We start from the raw sequence: 17,012 nt of genomic DNA, 5'->3' as shown, positions 1-17,012 counted from the left end.
AATAGAGCCCAGTATCTGGAAATTTATATCATGAAAGGATGGAGAAACGTGAATCTATTTGTATTTATGTTCTCCCTCTCTCCTCCCATCCAGTTTGTATTTTCATTTGACGCCTTTGGGTTTCTGTCCCCTTCTACATACCCTGCTGCATTGAAAATCTGTGAGAATATTAAACTGACACTCATTCTGCAGCGGCAGCATCAGAACATCGAACAGAAGTGAAGGACAAAGATGTAATGTCGAGATAGTCAACGAAATAGACGTGTATTTTAGATGCAAAAAAAATGTGCCAGTAGTGCATATCATGGATATGCCACTTTTCCTCTTGAATGTCTCCATTTTTTGTCCTTATTGAATAATTATGTAATTGCGTGCTTTCTTGCTTTTAAATTGATTACTTTCTACTTTCATTATGTGATCAATCATATCACACAAAATTTTTCTCTCCCCCCCTAAAAAACTTGCCCTAATCACATTGCTGCAAATAAGTCAGTGTCTTCAAGCTACAGATCACAACCACCTCATTATATACACACATTAATAATGTATAACATAATAAATACATGAAAAGTTAAATCATTTATTTTGCGCCTCATTACTTCTCAACAAATCACCTCAGACCACTTTGCATACAACGTATTATATTTTTGAAAGGCAGTGACTCTTGTTATGTAGGCAAACACAAAATCCCACAAATAGCAATGAGCTCAATGACTGGTTAATCTGTTTTTTTTTTAAAGTCTAGAAACTACTGAGTGCTTAGCCCACATGCATCAAGAAAAGATGCTAATCTCTACCTCTGGTGACAGCTTTTACATTTGCCACCAAGGTCGGTGCTGGTAGATAGGAGTGCAAACCGGAGATAAAAGAAACACCCCATGTAAATTGCTCGGTACCACAGAATAGAAATCATAGAAATTTACAGCATGGAAGGCGGCCATTCGGCCCATCGTGTCCGTGCCGGTTGACAAAGAACTATCCACCCTAATCCCACCTGCCAACTCTTGGTCCGTAGCCTTATAGGCCACGGCACCTCAAGTGCACATCCAAGTTCTTTTTGAATGTGAGAGTTTCTGCCTCTACCACCCATTCAGGCAGTGAGTTCCAGACCCCCACCACCCTCTGGGTGAAAACATTTCCCCTCTAAACCTCCTACCATTTACATTAAATCTATGCCCCCTGGTTGTTGACCCCTCTGCCAAGGGAAACAGTTCCTTCCTATCCACTCTATCTAGGCCCCTCATAATTTTATTTTTATACACCTCAATTAGGTCTCCCATCAGCCTCCTCTGTTCCAAAGAAAACAACCTCAGCCAAGCCAACTTTTCCTCATAGCTAAAATTCTCAGTGCTTCAACTCCTATGCAACTGGGAGTCCAGGCTTCCCCATCCTCCCTAAAGTGAATCCAGTTTCATCCATCAATGGTTTTGCCCAAATTCTCATTACGAGAGCAGGTGTCAGCAGCGTCACATTGAGGCCCCGACCCAGTCATAAACCCCAGTCCTGGGCTCCACACCACTATTTAAAAAAAACATATCCAGCTGTTCCTAATGGAAAATGCACACCTGTAACAACAAATGAGAACAGAATCAGGCTCATGCTCCAATGGTAGAAAAGCACACATAGGAAACAGTTGTCCAGGATCACACCTAAAAAAAGTAGCACTAGACTGGAGGTTTAGGAAGAGCATCCATGGAACTACTGAATGTTTTCAGGAGAGGAAATAAGAAAATAGGATTCAGCAAATTTTTTGAAAAATGTGAGTTATTGTGGGAAAGATCATTTCCACGGTTGCCATGAGGCAACATTCACCAGTTAATTCACAGCGTTGAGCATTGAAAATGTGAAGCACCGGAGAAATAAATGTTTCTCTCGGATCACTGGATTTTCCTGGATCGCGAATTACCAAGTGGTATTCCTGGCTGTGGGAATCTACATGGAAGGAATTTAGTTGGTTGGAACTCCGTGACTGGAACTGGTTGGGAACATGCATAATCTGGAGCAGGCAGCACCAGTCTTGGGTTACAGTGTTGATGCGAAGTAAATGCATTCTGAGCTGTGCCATACTCCAGACTCCCCAAAGCCTTTCCACCATCTACAAGGCACAAGTCAGGAGTGTGAGGGAATACTCTCCACTTGTCTGGATGAGTGCAGCTCCAACAACTCAAGAAGCTCGACACCATCCAGGACAAAGCAGCCCGCTTGATTGGCACCCCATCCACCACCTTAAAACATTCACTCCCTCCACCACCGGCGTACCGTGGCTGCAGTGTGTACCATCTACAAGATGCACTGCAGCAACTCGCCAAGGCTTCTTCAGCAGCACCTCTCAAACCCGCGACCTCTTCCACCTAGAAGGACAAGGGCAGCAGGTGCATGGGAACACCACCACCTCCAAGTTCCCCTCCAAGTCACACACCATCCTGACTTAGAAGTATATCGCCGATCCTTCATCATCACTGGGTCAAAATCCTGGAACTCCCTCCCTAACAGCACTGTGGGAGGACCTTCACCACACGGACTGCAGCGGTTCAAGAAGGTGGCTCATCACCACCTTCTCAAGGACAATTAGGGATGGGCAATAAATGCTGGCCTTGCCAGCGATGCCCACATCCCATAAAAGCGAATTATAAAAAAAATACCTTGCTGGCCTTCAGTATGTTGATCTGCTCTTCATGTACTGTGTCTCGGTTTTTCTCCAGGAACCCGTCGCACTGATACTGCACCTGCGGAAGAGAACAGCAGCCGCGGTCTGTTAGGTGCCTACATCCATCAGATAACTAACCAACAGAAACACCGTCATAAAGCGCATACATATACAAGTGTATTTAAGAGTTAATTTGTCACAAACATGTGAAAGATATCAGTGAGGGGAATTTTAAAAAATCACAATGGCTTGGGTGGCAAATGCTCTGCCGGTGTTGAACTGAACCATACACTGCAGGAAGATCGACACCCCTGATTACCATTCAGTGACTCCTGTTGAAATGGAAGGTGAGGATTGGAGTCAGCCATGATGCTTTTCACAGTCAATTAGTCTGTCATGCTCATTGTAAAGGCTCAGACATAAAGAGGCCTACCAATGCCTGTGGAATTGTACCAAGCATGAGTTGCAACCTGAGACAGGAAATGTGTGTGTGTGTGTGTGTGTGTGTGTGTGTGTGTGTAACAATTACACACATACATAGACTTGTGTTAAAGAGTCACTGAAACCTGGAAATAAGTCACTAATCAACATATAGTGTGCAGATGTAAAATGGCTTTCTGCACACCAGAAGGCTAATTTTCTCTCCACACACACCCACCCCTTAAATATTCTCCCCTCATCCACTAAAAGCACGGGGCCATGCTGGAGTATGGTTCCACGTGCACTTGGCATCCGTTGCCAAAACTGATTTTGTTCCTCCCAAGTCCAGGACACAATGAGGCTAATTGTAGCACACTTACTTATATCCCAGTATAATTGATTGAGATTGAACCTAGGCCCACTTAAATGTGCAGAACTATACATGACCTTCCTCTGCAATACATACGACCCGAGAAGGTTGTGTCATCTGTTTTCTTTACTCAAAAGGAATCCGACGCCTTCTTGATCAATAAAGCTTAGTTTCGTATGGGTAGTAGTAGTACATTTACCAACTAAGTTCTTCGGGAAGTAACAGTAAGTTATCAAAATTTTTCAAAGATTTGAACAAGTAGCTCATTACTCTTTGTTTAGTCATGCGGTGGTTGTCTGAAACTTGTGGAAAGTCAGAAACTCTTGCCAACTTCCCACTCTTACTGGTGATTAAGGGCAAGCAGAAGTTCTGAACCATAACCAAGCTGAATTGGGCCAGATTGGCTTCATTTGCTGAACATCTGAATTTGGAGGTGCTCATCGCTAAAGGAAATGGAGAAACATTCCTCGCCACCACAGTGTCTAATATCACAGTAGTCAGGTGATGTGGTTGGAACCACAGTGGCAAAAGGTAACTTTTCCTCCTAATTGTCCCAGGGCCACATTGTGAGAGAATTATATATCTTTTAATTTATCCTTCATAGTCTGATTAATTTCGGAAATTGTAAATAACAGCATGTTGCATGAATCATAGAATGGTTACAACATGGAAGGCAGCCATTCGGCCCATCGAGCCTATGCTAGCTCTTTGCAAAAGCACTTCAGATCGTCCCACTCCCCCGTCCTTTCCCCATAGTCCGGGAAATTTCTTTTTCAGATGCTTAGCCAACTCCCTTTTGAAAGCTGTGATTGAATCTGCCTCCATCACCCTTTCAGGCAGTGTATTCCAGATCTTAACCACTCGCTGCATAAAAAAGTTTTTTCTTACGCCGCCTTTAGTTCTTTTGCCAATCACCTTAAATCTGTGTCCTCTGGTTCTCGACCCTTCTGCCAATAGGAACAGTTTCCCTCTATCTACTCTGTCCAGACCCCTCTTTTGAACACCTCTATCAAATCTCCTCTCAATCTTCTCTGCTCCAAGAAGAACAATCCCAGCTTCTCCAGTCTATCAACGTAACTGAAGTCCCTCATTCCTGGAATCATTCTCAAATCTTTTCTGCACCCTCTCTAAGGCTTCCTTCCTAAAGTATGGTGCCCAGAATTGGACACAGTACTCCAGTTGGGGCCGAACCAGTGTTTTATACAGGTTCATCATAATTTCCACACTTTTGTACTCTATACTTCTATTCATGAAGTTTAAGAGCCCGTAAGCCTTTGTAACTGCTTTCTCAACCTGCCCTGCCACCTTCAACGATTTGTGCACACATACCCCAGGTCTCTCTCTTCATGCACCCACTTTAGGGTTGTACCATTTAGTTTATATGTCCTCTCCTCATTCTTTCTACCAAAATGTATTACTTCACACTTTTCTGCGTTAAATTTCATCTGTCATGTGTCCGCCCATTTCACCAGCCTGTCTATGTCTTCCTGAAGTCTATCACTCTCTCCTCACTGTTCACTATACTTCCCAGTTAAACATTTTTACTCTAGATTGCTCCCTGTCCTTTTCCATAGCTAATCTAAACCTTATGATACTATGATCACTGTTCCCTAAATGCTACTGACATTTGCTCCACTTGACCTCATGCCCCAGAACCAGATCCAGCAATGCCTCCTCCCTCGTTGGGCCAGAAACATACTGATCAAAAAAGTACTCCTGAACACACACTTCAGAAATTATTTTCCTTCTCTGCCCTTAACACTATTACAATCCCAGTCTATATTAGGATAGTTGAAGTCCCCCATTATTACTACTCTATAGTTCTTGCATCTCTCTGTAATTTCTCTGCAAATTTGCTCCTCCATATCTTTCCCACTAGTTGGTGATCTATAGAATACACCTAGTAGTGTAATGGCACCTCTGTTATTTCTTAACTCTAGCCATATAGATTCGGTCCTAGACTCCTTCAGGACATCCTTCCTCTCCAGCACTAACATTCTCCTTGACCAATACTGCCACACCAGCTCCTATCTTTCCTTCCCTATCTTTCCTGAACACTTTATAACCAGGAATATTTAATACCCAATCCTGACCTTTTTGGAGCCAGGTCTCAATTATTGCCACATCATATTCCCATGTGGCTATTTATGCCTGCAGCTCACTTAACTTGTTTACTAGCTTTGTGCATTCACATACATACACTGTACACCCATCTTAGACCATCCTGTATTCTCTCTTAGTTTGACCCCGCCTAATACCTTACTATTTCTTACTTTAGCGCTCTCTGCCTCTCCCAATCCTTTGAGCATTTTATTTCCCCTTTCTAATGTTACATCCTGGTATATTATAATATTCCACTTCAGAAGATTTTGAATCAAGTTTCTGTTAGTTGTGGACTTGAATTATATTTTTCTCCCTTAAGCAAATGCCCACTGTAGTTCCATCTGCCACGGCTAGGTGGCACTCTCACTGCTTGCTGGAGAGCAAATGGTGCTGAGGAGTCCAATTATTTTGTAGCTTGACTATCTGCAGGCCTTCAGGCACTTGAGGGTTGAAAGGCATGAGCTGTCAGTTTTATACATGTCAAATGTCTCATTATTTTGGAGCCCCAGTCCATGTTAACATTTGCTGACAAAAATCAACATGGGCCAGGCCAATCTTTGCTTAATCTACTTGTATCCAAGTCTTACTGCTATTCGAAATTACCCCAGCAGTTATGTACTGGGGGGGGGAGAGAATAGATGGCAATAAAGGGGAGAGAAAAGGCAGGGAGGGGGGGAAGCGAAAGAAGAGCATTAATATGAACTGGGAGGGTTGAAGGAGGAGAAACTGTCTCCGTGAACTGGGTCCAGAGGGGGTTCGAGTGCCTCTCAGAACTGAAACAATGGAAGGGGTCCTGGTTGTGGGTGAGTAGTAGTTGATGTAACGTTTGATGTCTGGTTCATTTGTTGAAAATCCAAATGTCACTTGTTACCTTTCTTTATAAAATTAAAAATCTAACGTAAAAGTTCACAATTTTCTAGGGGAGGGAGGGGGGTGATCAGGTCCCTGGACCACTTAGACAGGCACCACCGATATTCTGCCTGAAACATTTGGATTTCTCCTTCAGGTTTTAATGTATTTATGTTTTCTTTTTCAACTCCAGCACAAGTGTAGGAATGTTGGGTATACTTACTGCTTAAGTTATAAACACAGTGTAATTATTGGTTTTGACATGACATATAGGCTTTGTTACATTCTTGAATTGTCAACTTTCAGGGAGAGGGTCAGTTTTTTTTACATGCTGTTGGTCAGCCTTTGTTAGCTTTCCAGTTGGTATGTTTGTATTCTTCATGCTCCTGGACAACATGGCTGCGGGGGCGGGGAAGAAGTGTTTAGTCATGAGGCTCCAATCATCACAAGTATGAGGCAGGCTTGATGGACAAGCTGGTCTTTTCCTGCCCGTCATTTTCGTATTTTCTTATGTCGTAGAAAGGTCCTGCTACAATAACAATAAAAGAGATGTAAGCAAGATAGATGTAGCAGGTCCTTTAATTTGGGATGTGGCCTCAGAAGCAGAAGACATGAGTACGGATTTAATAAGCCTCAAGAAAGACTAGAAATTCCCTCTCCCCGCAAGCTAATTGGTATGTGGAACAGATTCCCAACAAAGGCAATTAATGCTGCATCGATTAACTCCTTTGGGGAAAAAAAAGAGCTGGATATACAGCTGTTTAAGAATACCCTGAAGTCTATGTAACACAATTGTTCAAATGTTGCTACAACCATGAAGGAGTCACCTGTGGAATAAAACTGGTCAATTGTAAATGTGGATTCATATTCTGACTCAATTCCCCTTGGGGTTTAGGGGTGAAATTACTCAGAGCTCTCCTACTTTTGAGGAGGTTAAATAAGTTGGATAAAGTCTATTACAAAGTAAATTATACAGTCTGTGAAGGGAATGGGCTTGATGTACCAAATGGCCTTCTTCATCCCATATTGATGTTTTTAGTGGATACAAGCTCCTTGATGGTCGTATACTGGTCTTAATAATAGTAAGAATGGGTAACAGTAAGCATTTTTATTTTTATGCAATTAGCATTGTTTTGACTGTTTTTAAATGTATTTTATGAAGATATTGAATCAATGTTTACAACAACAACTTCTTGCATTTATATAGTGCCTTTAACGTAGTAAACGTCTCAAGGCGCTTCACAGGAGCACCCCCTCTACCACCTTAAAACATTCACTCCCTCCACCACGTGGCTGCAGTGTGTACCATCTACAAGATGCACTGCAGCAACTCGCCAAGGCATCTTCGGCAGCATCTCCCAAACCCGTGACCTCTTCCACCTAGAAGGACAAAGGCAGCAGGAGCATGGGGACATCACCACCTCCAAGTTCCCCTCCAAGTCACACACCATCCTGACTTAGAAGTATATCGCTGTTCCTTCATTGTCACTGGGTCAAAATCCTGGAACTCCCTACCTAACAGCACTGTGGGAGTACCTTCACCACACGGACTGCAGCGGTTCAAGGCGGCGGCTCACCACCACCTTCTCAAGGGCAATTTGGGATGAGCAATAAATGCTGGCCTTGCCAGCGACGCCCACATCCCATAAAAACAATTTTTAAAAAAAGAGCATAATCAGAGAAAAATTGACAGAGCCAAAGAAGGAGATATTCAGATGGGTGACAAAAAGCTTGGTCAAAGAGTTAGGTTTTAAGGAGTGACCTAGAGGAGGAGAGAGAGGTGGAGAGGCAGAGAGGTTTAGGGAAGGAGTTTTGCGACGGTTGGAGGCACAGCTGCCAATGGTGGGGCAAAGAAAGTGGGGAATGTACAAGAGGCCAGAGTTGGAGGAATGTCGAGTTCTCGAAGGGTTGTAGGGCTGGAGGAGGTTACAGAGATAGAGAGGGCGAAGCCATGGAGGGATCTGAAGATGTGAATGAGAATTTTTAAATCGAGGCATTGGTGGACCGGGAGCCAATGTAGGTCAACGAGCGCAGGGGTGAGAGGTGAACTGGACTTAGAGCGAGTTAGGACACGGGCAGCAGAGTTTTGGATGAGCTGAAATTTATAAAGGAAGGGAAACTGAGAGAGCATTGGAATAGTTGAGTCTGGAGGTAACAAAAGCATGGTTTACTCAAATCTAGTTCCATTTTATTTTCCAATGATTCTTTAATGCAGATTTAAGTTCCTCTATTTTACTTCAGGTTCTCCATTTTAATTCTTAAGCTAAGGACTCTGAAAGGAAAGTGAACAAGTTTGCTGGGTATGTAGGGATAGAAACCATAACGAGTGCAGCAATCACCACATTATTACTTACCTTATCTGCAAAATGTATAACAACAAAAGCCATGTTGGACATTCGAGGTTTCTGAAAGTGCTGGGTGTTTGAATGGCGGTCATACAGCTTCTGGGCCCAGCTCTGGTCTGTCCCTTTTGGCATCTGAAAGGAAAAGGAGGCACAAAACCGATTTGACTTCAAAGCTAATTTGATATCACAGGAAATTAAGCTTTTGGAAGTGACACTGTATTTGTGAAATAGCAGTCAGCAAAACATTTTGATTATGTTTGCAGCACAGCAGAACCTATGATTGTAACAAAAATTATACACTGATCCTCTCTTTTCCGAATTAAAAAAGATCTGTTGAACACTTTTGTTCCACGAATACAGCAGACCCCGTTTTCCTCTTCCTCCCTCATCCCAATGTCAGTCAAGCGGTGAGCTTTAGACAATTGTCTGACTTGACCTTGGCTGAACTGCACTGTTTCTCCGGGTTTAGCAGTTTAAAATATTTAGGGTGAATGCCCGAGAGATTGCGCTTGTTTAAACCCGTGCGGCGGAAAGTCATGCGCTGAATGCCTGCAGCAGCAGAAAGGATGAAATCCATTTGGTGCGGTGGCTGCTGTTTCCTGCAAGCTCAAACACAGTGAAGGCCCGTCGCAATAATATAAACAATCTCACTTTCCCTGCTATCTGGAGGGGCAGTCAGCAACTTCTACCACCCATTTACCCCGGGTGGTCTTCTTTCCATGCGGCTGCCTGCCAGAACCGCAGGAAAATGGTGTGCAAGGCATTACAGCATCTCTCCTGCATTAGAAACGTAAAATTTAAATGCCCCCCTGCTGTTTTAGGTGGGAGCTTTGTGAGCATGGCAGGGCTTCCCCAAGAAACGCAATGGTGACAAAGACCCAGTGTATCAGGTCTCTGCCCCTTCTTCCTCTACTTACAACAGAAACTGATGCACACAAGACATTAGGCTGAGTAATATTGGGACTGCTGTTTCTTTACTACAGGTCCGTCAAGATTTTCTCAACTGAACCAGGTTGTACATTAGAATAATCAAGTTTCCATGATAAAAAGAGTATATATTAGCAGAACAGATTTAAAATCATTTCATCTTTTTAATAAATATAAATAGGGATTCTTGAGGCAGCCAAGGGCAACAGTCCCCTTTTCGATCAAATTAATTTCTCCTTTTCCCCAACTAGGCTCTCCCTCATCCCCTGGCATCACTTGCCATCCATGGCAGAGAGGCGGGACGATCTGCTCCCAGGCCTCCAACAATGCCATCTGTAGCCAGCCATTAAGGAAATGCTCAAGGCTGACTGTCTCATGAGCGACTTTCCCTTCCTTGGTGTCAGTGAGCTCCTGGCCCCTCTGTTTGGCAGTCCCTTACAGCGGAGACTGGGAAATAAGCAGCAAAAGAGATTGAGGACACACATCAACGTCCCACCCATTTGGTGCTGTGTTTAAGACATCAAAAAAAAATCTAAACTTCCCAAACTGTTTTAGCAAAATCCCATCATGGTTATATTTAATTGGTTTCCAGTCACTCTCCCTTTCAATTGCACAATCCAACCTGCCTGCCTCCTGTCCAGCATAAATACATGCTGATTCTTTTCCTCTTGCCGAGAGGCAGGACTATCACAGCTTCCCGTGATGAGAAACTCATCTACTCTTACTATGAAATCAGAAGGAATTTCATTATCAATTCAATTCAATTCAAATCAAATGCTTTATTGGCATGAAAGTTTACAGGGAACCATATTGCCAAAGCTTACATAACAAAAAGTACAGTCTTTACCTTGCATTCTTCATCCAACAGGTCGAAGATGCCCAATTTAGCCTCAATAAGGTCAATGCAAGGTTGGTTGTCCGAGAAGTCAATGAGAGTCCACGGTATTTGTTCCTTCATGTATTCCTCCTGCTCCAGTTTGAAGACATGCTGAAAAACATCGAACGCACTCAACAAACAGCGGCACTATGGTTACATTCAAAAGATACCCATTACTTGGAATCGCCATTTAAAGGGGAATGTTTGTCCAGTCACTGTTTAAAGGGGAACTTTAGAGTCAAGGCAAATAGAAACACCAGGTAAACCTGATGCACTTAAAATTGAATGTCACCATTAGTTAAAAAAAAAGGTTTGAGTACATGCAAGCATGCACAAGAACGCACCGTTCAGTGAGCTCACCAGGTTAAATTGCTGCTGCAATTTTTCATTGGCATAGTTGATGCAAAACTGTTCAAAACTGTTGATTTCAAATGTTTCAAACCTGCAATAAATAGAAAAAAAAGAGACATCATCTTTCTACATTGGACTCATCAGTCACCTGAGAACTCATTTTTAGTGTGGAAGCAAGTCATCCTCGGTTCCGAGGAACTGCCTAAGAAGAAGACAACAACGACATAAATCAAACTGGTTTTAGTGGGAATGTAGTGGTAACCAAAACAATGGTTCAGAATTTGCTGGAGTGGGGTATTTCACAGAACTGGTTAGTCAGATTTGTTTTTGCACCCGTCAGCTCAAAAAAAATTTTGTCCACAAAGTTTCTGGAAGTGCGACCTGATAACAGTATTTATCGGGGTATCTGGGACCTTGGTGAACGACGGAACCAACAGACTATCTCCTTAGCCAATGAGATTTAAGGATTGAGAAATAAACAAGGGAAGGACTGTGAAGGAGGGTGAATTAGAGAGGGTGAATTCAATGTCAAATCAGGTACAGAAAGGGAAATAAAGAGGGAAAGAAAGAGAGAAAATGTTTTAAATTTGATATTTCAAAAATCTCCAACAACAATTTACTACATGCAGGAATGAGACTCCAAATTTTTTATTGTTCACTTTCTGGGCAAGGGAAGTCATTAACAATTATCACATTGTTAAAAGGGTACTTATGTTATTAATTACTAGACTTGGCTTTCTGTGGCGAGTTTAATGGGCAATTAACGTGCAAATGTAGCATCTTCATGAAACTCACAGGGTGGTTCATGGCATGAGATGCTGCTTTTGCAAGATGGTGCGGTGCAAATCATCCAGCAACTTGTGGCGATTTGTAATTCATGGGATATCTCTTCCTCGCCAAAAGTTGGCGGCCAATTTGCATATTAGTAACGCCGTGCGTTGTTCACACGTCATTATTTTTTCAGCAAATTCTGGGCTAATATCACTAGCCTATAGTGCTGGGATGTTGGCAGTGGCCACCTTGTTAACAGCCAGGATCCAAAATTGAGATTCAGAGTTCCAATATGATGTGCCAAAAAAATGCTAAAGCCAGTGTTGAGACCGTGACTACCCACAAAGTGAATATAGAAGCAGGAGTAGGCCATTCGGCCCCTCGAGCCTGCTCCGCCATTTAATGAGATCATGGCTGATCATCCAAATTCAGTACCCTGTCCCTGCTTTCTCCCCATATCCCTTGATCACTTTAGCCTTAAGAAATATATCTAACTCCTTCTTGAATATATTTAATGAATTGGCCTCAATTGCCTTTTGTGGTAGAGAATTCCACAGGTTCACCACTCTCTGGGTGAAGAAATTCGTCCTCATCTCTGTCCTAAATGGTTTACCCCTTATCCTTAGACTGTGACCCCTGGTTCTGGACTCCCCTGCCATCGGGAACATCCTTCCCGCATCTAGTCTGTCTAGTCCTGTTAGAATTTTATAAGTTTCAATGAGATCCCCTCTCATTCTTCTAAACTCCTGCGAATATAAGCCCAATCGACCCAATCTCTCCTCATACATCATTCCTGCCATCCCAGGTATCAGTCTGGTGAATCTTCGCTGCACTCCCTCTATGGCAAGAACATCCTTCCTCAGATAAGGCGGCCAAAACTGCACACAATACTCAAGGTGTGGTCTCACCAAGGCCCTGTACAACTGCAGCAAGACATCCTTGCTCCTGTACTTGAATCCTCTCGCTATGAAGGCCAACATACCATTTGCCTTCTTAACCGCCTGCTGCACCTGCATGCTTACCTTCAGCGACTGGTGCACAAGGACACCCAAGTCTTGTTGCACCTCCCATTCTCCCAATCTATTGCCGTTCAGATAATAATCTGTCTTCCTGTTTTTGCCACCAAAGTGGATAACATCGCATTTATCCACATTATACTGCATCTGCCATGCATCTGCCCAATCACGCAACCTGTCCAAATCACACTGGAGTTTCTCGGCATCCTCCTCACAGCACACACGCTTTGTGTCATCTGCAAACTTGGAGATATTACATCTAGTTCCCTCGTCTAGATCATTAATATATATTGTGAATAGCTGGGGTCCTAGCACCGATCCTTGTGGTACCGCACTAGTCACTGCCTGCCACTCTGAAAAAGACCCGTTTATTCCAACTCTTTGCTTTCTGTCTGGCAACCAGTTCTCTATCCAAGTCAGTACCTTACCCCCAATCCCATGTGCTTTAACTTTACATGCTAATCTCTTATGCGGGACCTTATCGAAAGTCCAAATACACCACATCCACTGGTTCTCCAGTTACATCCTCAAAAAATTCCAGTAGATTAGTCAAGCACTGTGGTAAACCACTTTTACCGTTCACTATCGTTACACTATAGTTATCACTGTTAGATCGTTTCCCTATAGTTATCACTGTTCACATTGTTGTATCACTGTACGAGGTCGCCTCTTGTCACGCTGCTATACCTGGGCTGACCACTGCCGACTCCGCCCATGGCTCCACCTACCTGCCCAGGTATAAAGGTGGTCGACTGGCTGGTATTCCTCCTTCTTGGATCCGATCACCCACGAGGGTGGGCTCTGTTATTTAGTCAATAAAAACCTATAGTTACTTTCTTAACTCGTCGCTTTTCATTGGACGAATTGATAGGTATATCAATTTTATTGACTAAATAACAGAGCCCACCCTCGTGGGTGATCGGATCCAAGAAGCAACAAACGCAGCCCTCGACTTCAAACACTGGCTGTGCTGCTTCGAATCCTACCTGGAAGAATCCGGCGTCCCTCAGAGATCCAAACTGAGAGTTCTGACCGCCCAAGCGAGCCCTAAAGTATACGCACTCATCCAGGACATTACTACTTACGAGGCCGCTATCAACCTACTGAAACAGCAGTACCGGAGCCCGGTACCTTTTGTAAATCCATGTTGACTTTGTCCGATCCTGTCACTGTTTTTCAAGTGCTCTGCTATTACAATACACAATCTCAGGCATGTTACCATAGGAAGCCATTGAGACTGGTCAAGTATTTCTGCCCTCTAGCTTGCTTCAGCTGGCACAAGTTATATGGCGGAGGCAGACACCAGAGGGGTGGGGGGGGTAGTGCTCCACACAGCGTCGTATTGAGCCATACAGACCATGACCATCTACGGTTTTATGCCTAGTCCACACTGAGCAGCAGTCAGTCTGGGCATAGGTGGTGGGAAATAACAAATTAGCCAAGTCCTCCATGCTGTTTGCTTTTCAGTGGCCCTTGAACTATAAATGTGCGCTTGCCAGACAACGTCAAGATCAGGTTTGGCCATGATTTTCAAACAGTCCACCCGCTGTCCAGAAGAATGACCACTTGAGAATACCTAGGGAGAGGAGGGACTGGACCAAGAGGAATATAGTGATTTAGGCAGTCCTTTCAACTTCTGGGATTTGGGTCTGAATCTGACCCTGACTGATGGGATGAATGTCCTCTCTGTCTGTAGTTAAAAGTCCTATATGAAGTGGGTTTTCAACAATCTCAATTCAGTTTCTAGTGGACACAGGCCTGCAGCACAAAAATGGCACCAAATTGGAAATGTTACTCAGAGAGGCCGTTGTGGCAAATGTTAAACGTGGCACTGGTGCAGCAGGTGGTGCTCTCTGAAGTTGGGCCTGAGTACATTGTTGGAGCAGAGCAGAGGGACCTACTTCTGCAGCTAACTATGCCATACTCTTACCTTGGAGTGCTTGAATGTGTGTACCCAACATGTAAAAATGTTCCATTCCCAGCCCAGTGTCCCTCACCTTGATGAGCACAAAATCCACAAACAACTGTTCCTTTTTTTGAAAAAAAAACTTGTCTCGTCACATTTGCTATTCATTAAATCAATTGGTCAAACAACTCTAAGGGCCCCAGTTAGAAAATGCAGCTGCAGTTATACTTTGCGCAATGTTGTGTAAACCCCACTCCATTCTGTACCCGTAAATATCCAGTACTCCAATGAATGAGTGCTGTTTGCTGGTCGTGTACAGTGCTTTGTTGATGTGATCCACGATCCAGTTGAAGAGATGAGCGTAGATGTGCTTGGCCAGCGCATTTCTGGCATTGACGGCATGTTGCATGGACATGGTTTTGACATAGGTCTCGGACGTTGTGACAAGCTTGCGATGACACAGCCAGTGTTCCATCTGATCGTGCTCAACTCCCAGTAAATCACAGAAGTAGTTCAAGTGCTCATCTTTTTTCTGAAAGCACAGAAATCGACAAGTAACACGTTGGAAGCGCAGCACAATCACTTTCAGTCTATTCAATTTCTCAAAGTGAGGAGGCTATGAAAATAAAATGGAATCACTGGTCAAAACGTTCAACTTCGGCCTGTGCATAAAACGGGTGGTAGCAGATTGGTCACCCACATTATACCCCGCCTGATTTTCCTTTCCACTGGGTGGGCGTATAATGGGCAGACACTCCACTACCGCCCGTTTCACACACACACACCAAAATTGAAAGTTCTGGTGATTGTGACAGCAACACAACAGCCAGGGCGCTATAATAATACCACAAAATCTACAAATATCCCCCAGCTACTCACTGTCAAGGCTTACACATGAATAATAGTCATTTGGGCAAGGTATCCACCAGTGCCAATGGAACGAAGAAGCCAGCATCTTCATGAGAAAAGCAGAGGAGAAAAAATTAATGAGAAAAAGACTGGGAGTAGTGGGTAGTGCAGTTGATTAGACACTAGCCGTACACCTCTCTCAGCTTCAACCCAGTTCCTGGTGCCCCCAATTCAGGCTATATTTGGAAGTCGAACTCAGAGAAACTGCAGGATGCCTGGTGTGAGAAATGGAAAAATGTCGCACTGGTGCAGTAGGGGATACTCCTCTGATGTTGGAGCAGGGGCACATTGTTGGGGCAGAGTAGAGGGAGCTTTACTCTGAACCTAACTGAAGCACTGCAGCTAACTGCCAGGGATGCCGGCACTGGAATTAAAAGTGCTCCATTCCCTCACCTTGATGAACAGAAAAGCCACAAGAATTAGAAGATTGTTGTATGCAAACGCTAGACAGACACGTGCTCTCTACCTTACTTTTAAGCCTAAAGATTATCTGTACCTGACTCAATACAGAATTCCAATGCAACACCCATTTGCTCCAATTGTATAAAATCTGGATCCCAAGGATAACATGAAAATATAAAAAATAAAATACTCCTGTAAAACATTCCCCAATTACTCGTTCTCTTTAAAATGCCCAACCATAGCCAGATTTCACTGAGCTGATCAGTCCTGTGTAACATCCAAGTGTATTAAATGCTTGGTGATAGAGAGGGGGATAAAAAAGGAGGGGGGGGTCGCAATATTGATTAAAGAATCAATTACAGCTGTGAGGAGGGAGGATATATTAAAAGGATCATCAAATGAGGCTATATGGGTTGAACTGAAAAACAAAAGAAGGGCAATCACACTGCTGGGAGTGTACTATAGACCTCCGAACAGTCAGAGGAAGATAGAAGAGCAAATATGTAGGCACATTTCTGAGACGTGCAAAAATAGGGCAGTAATAGTAGGGGATTTCAACTTCCCTAATACTGACTGGGATAAAATGAGTGTGAAAAGCATAGAGGGTGCAGAATTCTTAGAATGCATTCAGGAGTTCTTTTTTAGCCAGTACGTAGCAAGCCCAACAAGAGAGAGGGCAGTTCTGGACCTAGTTTTAGGGAATGAAGCTGGGTAGGTGGAAAGGGCATCAGTGGGAGAGTACATTGGTGGTAGTAATCATAATTCAGTTAGGTTTAGGGTAGTTATGGAAAAGGACAAGGATAGACCAGGAATAAAAGTTCTCAATTGGGGAAAAGCTAATTTTACTAAGCTGAGAGAAGATTTAGTCAAACTGGACTGGAGAAAGAAACTTGAAGGTAAATCAGTATCAGAGCAGCAGGAGGCATTCAGGAAGGAGATCGTGAGGGTTCAGAGCAAGTATGTTCACTTAAAGAAAAAGGGTGAGACTAACAAATCTAGAGCTCCATGGATGTCAAGGATAAAGAAAAAAAGGGAAGCTTATGACAGATACCGAGGACTCAATACCGCAGAAAGCCGAGAGGAGTATAGAAAGTGCAGGGGTGAAATTAAAAAGGAAAT

General features: G+C 43.4%; 1 protein-coding gene across 3 annotated transcripts in view; it reads right to left on the bottom strand.

Moving 5' to 3' along the window:
* The window catches only part of myo5b (myosin VB), a 360,722-nt gene that overhangs the window by 128,812 nt on the left and 214,898 nt on the right, over positions 1-17,012 (bottom strand). For all 3 annotated transcript variants that reach the window (XM_085974944.1, XM_085974932.1, XM_085974939.1), the window contains 5 exons: positions 14,849-15,114; positions 10,899-10,980; positions 10,509-10,649; positions 8,744-8,866; positions 2,643-2,726 (listed from right to left, as the gene is read on the bottom strand). In XM_085974944.1, the coding sequence (XP_085831070.1) occupies positions 2,643-2,726; positions 8,744-8,866; positions 10,509-10,649; positions 10,899-10,980; positions 14,849-15,114 (696 nt within the window). The remainder of the gene's footprint in view (positions 1-2,642; positions 2,727-8,743; positions 8,867-10,508; positions 10,650-10,898; positions 10,981-14,848; positions 15,115-17,012) is intronic.

Source organism: Somniosus microcephalus, chromosome 2 (assembly GCF_052327205.1).
Source record: "Somniosus microcephalus isolate GS21.2 chromosome 2, FLI_Smic_1.0, whole genome shotgun sequence".
In the NCBI taxonomy this organism is placed as follows: Eukaryota; Metazoa; Chordata; class Chondrichthyes; order Squaliformes; family Somniosidae; genus Somniosus; species Somniosus microcephalus.
This window is presented reverse-complemented; position numbering and strand designations above follow the sequence as displayed.